The sequence below is a fragment of the Lichenostomus cassidix genome, chromosome Z, assembly GCF_008360975.1.
Source record: "Lichenostomus cassidix isolate B80296 chromosome Z, HeHo_3.0, whole genome shotgun sequence".
In the NCBI taxonomy this organism is placed as follows: domain Eukaryota; kingdom Metazoa; phylum Chordata; class Aves; order Passeriformes; family Meliphagidae; genus Lichenostomus; species Lichenostomus cassidix.
Window position 1 is genome coordinate 74,682,258 of NC_139511.1, and position 8,706 is coordinate 74,690,963.

The following is an 8,706-nucleotide window of genomic DNA, read 5'->3' on the forward strand; positions in this document are numbered from 1 at the left end:
TGTCCTGCAGCACCCACAGCTGGCACCTGACCCAAGCCATGCGGGAAAGGGTGGCTCCAGGGTGACATCTCAGTGCAGGAAATGCAGTTCTCTCAAACAGCCATCCCCAGCTGGCCAGGGCCTGCACGTGTCATATTCACCTGCTTTTAAACAAACATTGCAAGTGTTTTCCTTGGCATTTTGAAACTGCTGTCGCAAGCCTGTTCTCTGCAGCTCTGGCCCCTCGGGACACTTTCCCAGGGATGGAGGCACAGCTGGGCACAGGGCTGGGGGGTTCAACCCACACTGGCACCCTCCAGGCCTGGCACCAATGGCCAGCAGAGCCTTCCTCATCTTTACCAGTGGGAGAGGAAGGAAAGGATTTTTCCTATCCCATCCCTGTATAAACTGGGCTCTGGGACAATAAATCCCTACCTCGCTGCCAGGATGATGTCAAGGATAAATACATGAGCTGTAGTGGATATCAGTGGTGGGAAACATGCAGGTAGAACAGAGAGAGCATCTGGAATGGCTCTGCTCCTGCCCCTGCCAGCCTGAGGGACTCAGTCCTGGGAGTTCAAAACACATGGCATAATTCCTGCTTGGAGCTACCGGGGACACTGCCCGGTGCTGGAGCAAGCAGCAACTCACCTGGATGAGTTGGGTTGTAAGATGTTCAGGGGGATGTAATTCACCTTAATGAGCAAATTCCCTGAGCCAGTCAGTGTCCAGATTCCCATGCTTTTTATCTCCACGTTTTCCAGCGGAGTGCAGAATTTGATCCATTGCACCAAGCTTGTTGCACTGCATAATGAAAGAGAGGCAGTATTAAGCAACACCTTTGGCAACTCCTCTGGTGGAGTTTTCCAGTAAAACCTATCAGTGGCTCTGAGCAGTTCGGGAAACAATAATAAGGAAGAAGCCAAGGCAGCAGAGTTTTACAGACTCCCAATGCACAAGAAACCATTTTATTTAAAAACAATGCATTCAATATTGGGGTATGGCACATGAGTCAATGCTGCAGGCACATCACACTGCAGGATCACACTGAGAGCTCCTGACGCTCCCAACGAGGACACCGCACTGTCACAAGGGGAGCCAGGGCACAATGTGCTGGGGACATGCCTGGTGCCAACCCCCAGGGCCAGTCCCGAGACTCTCTGTGGCTCTCTTCCTTCCCACAGCTTTGCTGCTCACCTGAGACATGCCCTGGCCCTTTTGGAACATTGGCCGTTGAATAATATACAATCCTTTTAGCATGGCCCTTAGCAATGAAACCTTTATTACAATCATGGCATTATTTTCTTTTTTTTTTTTTTAATGTTTATCTTTTTTTATCGAAAACAACTCTATCAGGCATTGAACTGTAGAGCCATTGGAATAGACACATTCATTTACCGAAAACCTGCTTTTTCCTCTTTGCCCTGTTTTTGCAGCCTCTCTTCACAGTCAGTTCTGTTTCACAAATACTTGCTTTTTGTGGAATTACTCCACAATTCAACCCAGCAGCCAAATGCCTGTTTTCACGTGCCTTGTTACCATTCACCAAGGAGATGCAAGCAACGAAAATACAGACCCCAGATGTATAAAAGAAGAAAGGAACCACATATTCCCAATGCTATGTACACCCCCAGCACCTCGGCACCCACCCTGTTGGCAGAGGGGCTGGAGTGGGATGTAGCTGACACTGGACACTGTCCTGGCAGCCCAGGGCTGAGCAGGAGGAGCTGCTTGGGAGGATTTCTCTGGGTTTTGGAACCTAAAATGCTTCGTACTTACAGCCCCCAGCACCTTCTAAATAACAAATAAATAATTAAAAGTCTCGCTCATTAAAGCAAAGGCTGCCGAGGAGAGGCAGCCCCAGAGAGCCTCTCTGTCTTCTCCATTCCCTGCCATCCTCACCTCTCCCTCAGACCCCACCAGGCAAAATGAAAGCTGCACACTTTGAGATGGTTTTCCACATTACAAGAGCTTGGGCAAAAAAATATTGATACGAAGAAGCAATTTAGTTTGGGCTGTGCTGTGCCATTGATTGCGGGGCAGAACTCCCCATTAAAATCAATGATTCTGAAATGTTCAATGTGGGTCTGGAGCATCGATGGGGAGTTTTGCTTAAAAATCAATGATGTAATATGGAGCTCTGTCAATAATTTTTCTGTATTCCCATTTCCAAATCTTGCTGTTTTCTGCTTCCTTCTCTGCATTTGGTGTCTCTTTGTGCCTCTGGAAAGTTCTGGTGGTGATGGCAGGGCTGTCCCCAGGACTGACAGGGGGTTCTGTCCCTCTTCAAGACCATGAGAGGTTCAAGAAACTGTATGGAGTACATTGCCAATATAATGATAAAAGCTCACATTTCTTTAATTTGCTAATGAGAAATTATGAGTCCCTACAGGAAATTGATAAAATGCCTCTTGATAAAAATACCTGGCATTAAAACAATCCCACAAGTGTCACTTGGGGTTTGGGGTGACCCTTCTGCCTCACTGGGCTCTTTGCCATTAGGATTAGGGTCGCTGGGCACCCCTTTATCAGGGACCCCAGAGACCAGCAGAACTGCTGTACAGCTCCATAGGTAACAAAATCAGAAATTATCCATTCCTGCACTTCATTAATTACCTGTGCAGAGCTCTTCCTTCCCTGTGCAATTTCTAAGGGCTGGACAAGCCTCAGGCTGCTCGGGTTGTGTGTTATACTCAAGATCTCCTTCCTCACCTCCTACATCTGCTTGTAGGTAAAGAGGCTGAGAAAAATCAACATGTGCCATTTTAAATATTGGATTTTACATCTTCTTTGAGTGTAGGGTCAGTTCTCACCCAGAATAGTAAAAAATGGTTAAATACTTGTCAACATACTCAGAAGAAACACAGTTATTTCCCAGGCTTCTTTCTCCTGAGGCAGAATGGCCAACACTTCCCAGCTCTAGGTGACCCTATGGTTTGTCCTGTCCCCTAACAGCCACATTTCCCATGGTGCCAAGGAAGCCTCTGCCCTGTCTGCCTCAGAGTGCTGCTGGTGACCAGAAAATGGGGTCACTGCTGCAGCTGTCTGGCTGGGGAGTTAGAGACACAGATGGGGAGATCTGGTAATGGCATTTCCTCTTCCCTGCACTCCTGGCCTGCTCACTTCCCTACCAAAACCAGTTTGAAAAATCCTAGTGCCTGGCTTCCATTGCTGTCCCCTGCCCAAGCAGAGGGATGAGGTTTGGGGCTCTTCTCACCCAACATGTCTCCAGAGGAGCCTAGTTCCATTTATGGTGGTGGTTTAACTTTGGAATCAAATGATGGAATAGTACTGGATGGATGGGAATGAACATGCTTCAGCCTGTCTGGTCTGGGCTAGGATCTGTCCCCAATGGAATTAAAACACTTAAGTATTCCAAGAGTGATATGAACACCTAGCTAAGGTATGAGCCACTTTGTGACCTTTTTCTTGTTGTTCTTTAAAAAATGTAAAATTCAGTAAATATGAAAACACCCAAGCAGTGGAAATCAGGATCCACACCGAGGAGCTTGTGCGTGACGATGCACTGGAATTCTGAGTGGCTTCCTCCACCTGCCACGGCAAGCTGAGCTAGCGAGAGCAACAGATACAAAAGAAGCAAAACCTTTTAAAAGTAGCATTTCTAGATCTAATGGGAAGGAACAATAAAATGAAGAGCTTTAGGGCATTTATGAAATATGAAGAGATATTAAAACATACTGAGTGGCTTATCTAGAAATGCAAAATGTTTCAACTTTGCAGCTGCACAAATCACATCCACAGAACGTGATAAAAGCTTCTGCACTGCTAAATATGCTGACACCCTTGGATGGGCAGTGGCTAAAAAGCATCTTTAAGTTATGGAAAAGATTTTAGGGTGGGTTGGTTTCCTTTTTTAGAATTCTATCTGAAGAATGTTTAATTTGGTTTTGGGCACTTTTTTTTAGACAATTGTTTGGCACTTCAAGATTGAGGTTCTTAGGCACAATGCGACAAGGTGAGTTTGGCCAGTCCTTCACCGTGCATCCTGTAGAGCAGCTGGAACTCCGCAGGCAGCTGGTGGGACTCCTGCCACTTGGTGGTGAACTTGGTTCCCTTCTTGTCGTAGTAGTGGTACGGGAGGTCCTCCCGTGTGTTGGGGTCGAAGCCGAAGGGCCAGAAGCCGTACAGGTGGATCTCATCGCATATGGCTGAAGCCAGGGTGTACATGAGGATGCCTGTGCTCAGCCGCTTCGGGGACAAGTGCTTGTTCCTCCAGTACCTGGGGACACAAAGGGTGTGTCACAATCAACCAAGGCACACATAACCCGAGGAGCAACCACAAAACTGCAGTGGCTCCAAAAACAAGCACTCCTACCACATCAGGCATGAGGGGAAAAATCAGTGAAGAAATTGTACAAAGAGATGTATTTGGCAGGTTAAATGCGAGGCAAACCCACCCACCTGTTCACATGCTGCATGATATTTCCAGGCCAAGCCAGCTGGACCTTCAGCTGCCCTCTGTGCTCAACAAAGAAGTCAACCAGTGTTCTCGTGACCGTCGCTGATGTGTGGAAGAAAAAAGCAGGGATCCAAAGAATGGCCCCGTCGAGCTTTTTCAAACTTAAAAAGAAGTTGTTGCGATCCTGAATGGTCAGGAGGTTGTTGTAATACTTCTCCAGGATGCTGGGGTTGAAGGTGGTAAGGTTGGTTTTCCTTCCAACATCTTTCTGGAAAGCCTCAGTCGGAGCAAAATTGCACCGAAAGACAAAATCTGATTTATCAATTTCCTGGCCACACTGGCTCCCAGTCAGGATGCCGCTGTTGCCCACCACGGCACAGATGTTGTAGTGCTTGTTCAGGATGGGAGACACGTCGGGAAGCAGAGACCTGAAGTTGTTGCTGATGGAGAAAACATACTTATGGCTGGAATAATCGTAATGCATCAGCTGCCCAATCCGAACACTGCTCTTGGTCAGAGAAAAGTTTTTGATGACATCGACATGCTGAAGGATTTCTTGCCTAAAACAAAAGCAGAACAGAAAACATGGAGTTCTGTTTCCCCTCTTTTTGCAGTGGATTTGCTTTCCACCTAGATTTATATTTTTCTTTTTTAAAAAAAGTATAATAAAGTAGTTTCCTGAGCAACATGGTGCAATGGCTTTCAAATTAATATAAATAGGAATATAAATAGCTGGCTCCTCACCTAGACCTCTTCTTGGCTTTACCAGCTGGTCCCTACTGACACCAGCTAAGGCTGTGCCTGTGCCTCTTGCACATGAAGCAAATCCAGAATATCAAATAGAATTAACAGGAGACAATTTATAAATATATGAGAACATATATATATATATGTTCTCATTAACAAGCTTAGAATCAAAAACCCAAGCGACAGCTGCTGTCTCCATCTATGCAAATATAATTCCTTGATTCATATTTGGGCAAGCACAGCAGCACTTTTACCAGGGTTATTAGGGAAACTTACAAAGCAAACAAAACCAACCCTGCTTGGGAATTTCCCTTGCAGGGCATAAAATTAGAAACCCGATAGGACTTTATTTGCTTATGTTTATGGAAAACAAACAACCATTCCTCCAGCTCACATCCTCCAATGTCTGAGCATTAATGGAGTCCCACTGGGTGCCCTAATTATGGGTTCTGGCTGACAGACAAGTGCAAAGGCAGCTCCTGAGGCATCAGCTAAAACCATCAGAGGGGTGGCACAGGGACAGGCTTATGGGGCTGCTGGTGCCAGGGATGGAGGGTGGCCACTGTCACATAGCCTGGCAGGTCATGGGGAAAGGATGGGACAAAGAGCCACCTCCTCTCTGTAGCCGTGGCTCCTGAGGGCAGCATGTGGCAGCACTGGAAGGGAATTACTTGTCCTGCTGTCCTTGGCCAGAGGCCTGAAGGGAGGAGAGAAGCCCAAACCCTGCACCCCTCAGGGTGCAGCAGCCCCATCTTGCCTGGCTGCAGAGCCAAATTCCTGCTCCCCAGGTGGGATGTGAGCAGAGCCACGAGGCAGTCCCTATACCAGCAGGACAAAATTTGTCAGGACAAAATTACAGTCCAAGATGACAGTAACTGTCTTAAACGGCTACATGGTTTCATTTTCTTTCACAGCAATGTTCAATATATGTAACCAGCAGACAGATGTATGGATAAAGAGCACAAAGCTCTGCTCTGCCCCCGCAGCCGGAGCAGAGCAGGAGGCAGGAGGCAGGAGCAGCACTGCACTTGCTCAGAACTGCCGGCAGCTGGGAAGTTTCTCTGGGTGTGCTTTAGCCTCCATGAACACGGCGTTTCATGGCTGGTATAGCCCTATGTGTTTGCAGTCTGAAACCACACTATTTATCCCGGAGTAAGGACAATTCCATTTGCACACCAGGAAACTGGGTCACATTCTGGTACAATAATGTGTGCTGCAGCCTGGTGTCCTGCTCTGAAATAATCAAGTCTTCCAGGAGAGCTGCAACTGTCTGGGGAAAAGCTCTGATTCAGCCTTTGTCTCTCGCCGCTGGCAAATTCCTCAGAACTCAGAGTACTTAGCAGAGTACTGCATTCCCTTAACTCCCGGTGGGAAGGGGCACAGACTGGGCTGAGCCCAGGTGCTTGCTCACCTCTGGTGGGCAAAGGCCGTCCGGTTGAACACCCACTTGGAGGGCTTTTCCTGCAGCTCCTGGCCCAGGGAGTTGGTGATGGGGACGAAGGAGGGGTCCAGGAACTTCAGTGCAAACTGGGACCTGGAGATGGGCACAGACACCGAACCACACACCCATGGAGCCACATGGAGCCACATGGACATACATGGAGACACATGGAGGCATGTGGAGACACATGGAGACACCCACACAGCACACATGGAGACACCCAGAAAACACATATGGAGGCACATGGAGACACCCACACAGCACACATGGAGACACCCATGCACACCCATGGAGACATATAGAAATCCAGAGACAGCCATGTACACGCATGGAGACACCCATATAACACACATGGAGACACATGAAGACACCCACGCAGCACACATGGGGACACATGGAGACACACGGAGACAGCCATGCAGCACACATAGGGACACCCACGCACACACCCCACACACACACACCCCCCACACCCCCCACGCGCACCCACGCCCGCCGCTCGTTACCGGCCGTGCCCGAGCCTTCCCCGCAGCCGCCGCCATCAGCACCAAGGAGAGCGGCCGGCCCTGCCGTGCCAACCCCGCCCGCCCCTCCGCAGCCCGGCCGATGCTCTGCCGGCGCCGCTGCCGCTGCCGGTGCCGCTACCGGTGCCGCTGCCGGTGCCGCTGCCGGTTCCTCTCCCTCCCCGCCGTTGCCCCGGCAGCCCGGCCCTGTCCTGCCGCCATGGCGGGCCCGGCTCACCTGAAGCCCGCGTGGAACATGTACATGCGGGGCCCGGCGGCGCCGGCGGCGCGGGGCGCCCCGAAGATGTTGTCCTTCTTGAGCGACACGTAGCTGATGAGGGACAGGATGAGCAGCGCCACGCTGAGCATGACGAGCCCCAGCACGCTGGCCACCCGCACCATCTTGCAGCTCCGCATGCCGAGGCGGCCCGGCGGCTGGGCGGTGCGGCGCTACATCGGGGGCGGTGTGGGGCCGGGGCCGGGCCGGCTCCGCCGCTCTCGCTCGCTCGCTCTCTCTCTCGCAGGAAAATGGAGGGACGGGGCGGTGAAATGGCAGCCGGGAGCTCCCGCACGGCTCCGCACGGCCCCGCACCGCCCCCCGCACCCGCGGCAGGCAGCCCGGGCGGCACGGCTCCGGGCTCGGCCCAGCGCTCCCAGCAGCACCGGCGAGCCCCCTCGGCGTCTGTGCCACCCCGGCAGCGCCAGGGTGCCCCAAACATCCCCAGCGTGCCCCAAAAAGCCCCGGGCTCTCCTCCACAGCACTCCACTCCCCACTGTGCCCACCTGACGTCCCCCCTGAGGGGCCCAGGTGCCCTGCCGCTGCCTTAGGGTGCCCAAGTGATCCCCCTAAAAGCCTGGCGTGGCCCACCCTGGCAGCCCCCGGAGACCTGGGTACACTTTGGGGGCTGAGTGTGGCTCAGCCACGGGGCCCAAGCTGCTGGGGACCCTGTGCCTCTGCTGGGGACCTCTGTCTGGTGGGTGCACAGTGTCCCCAGCTCCCGTTTCCCTGTGACACCGTATATCATGGTGGCACTGCGCTGGCTCAGAAGACCCCTCGCTCTTTAAAAGCCTGCTGTTTGGAGCACGGGTCATTAAACTGCCCCCTAAACCATAAAGCAAACCCCACGTGAACTCCGAGAGAGCTTTCTGCACTCCCAGGGATGTCTGTCATGAGCAAGACCCTGCATCACTTGCAGTGCTTCTTCAAACTCCATTTTTCCCCTCACAAGGCTCCCCCCAGCCCACTCTGCCTCCGAGCCCCGAGTTCACTGAAATGCCTCATAAATAATAGATCCTGTCTTTGTAGCCCCGTCCTTGCTCTGGGCTATTTCCTACCCTCTCTCCATGCACGGAGCTCTCTTTGAAGAGCAGGAGCATGAGGAGCTCACAGGGCTGGGGTTTGCAGCACAGTGTGGCTCTTCAGCCTGCAGTGGGAGTTGGGCTGGAGCACAGCCTGAGGTCTATATCCCACTCCTGTGGCTTTGGTGGAGAGAGAGAAAAGGCTAGAAATGTAGGAAACAGCAGTGCTTTGGTGCAGGACATATTATGCAGGACATTTCCACCTGATGTTTGTTAATGTCCACCCAGAGCATGGTGTCCCCAGCTTCAACACAGAT

At 51.4% G+C, this 8,706-nt stretch overlaps 1 protein-coding gene across 2 annotated transcripts; it reads right to left on the reverse strand.

Annotated features, from left to right (window-relative positions):
* Positions 1 to 915: 915 nt before the first annotated feature.
* On the reverse strand, positions 916 to 7,770 carry ST8SIA3 (ST8 alpha-N-acetyl-neuraminide alpha-2,8-sialyltransferase 3). Of its 2 annotated transcripts, XM_085041934.1 has the most exons (4): positions 7,329 to 7,770; positions 6,558 to 6,680; positions 4,402 to 4,959; positions 916 to 4,219 (listed from the first exon to the last, which is right to left on the reverse strand). In XM_085041934.1, exons 1-4 carry the CDS (start codon positions 7,505 to 7,507, stop codon positions 3,937 to 3,939), a joined length of 1,143 nt encoding a protein of 380 aa, XP_084898060.1. In that variant the 5' UTR covers positions 7,508 to 7,770; the 3' UTR covers positions 916 to 3,936. The 2 variants fall into 2 exon arrangements, with proteins under 2 accessions (XP_084898060.1, XP_084898059.1); XM_085041933.1 differs by lacking the exon at positions 7,329 to 7,770 and having other exon boundaries at positions 6,558 to 7,037.
* Positions 7,771 to 8,706: the final 936 nt, after the last annotated feature.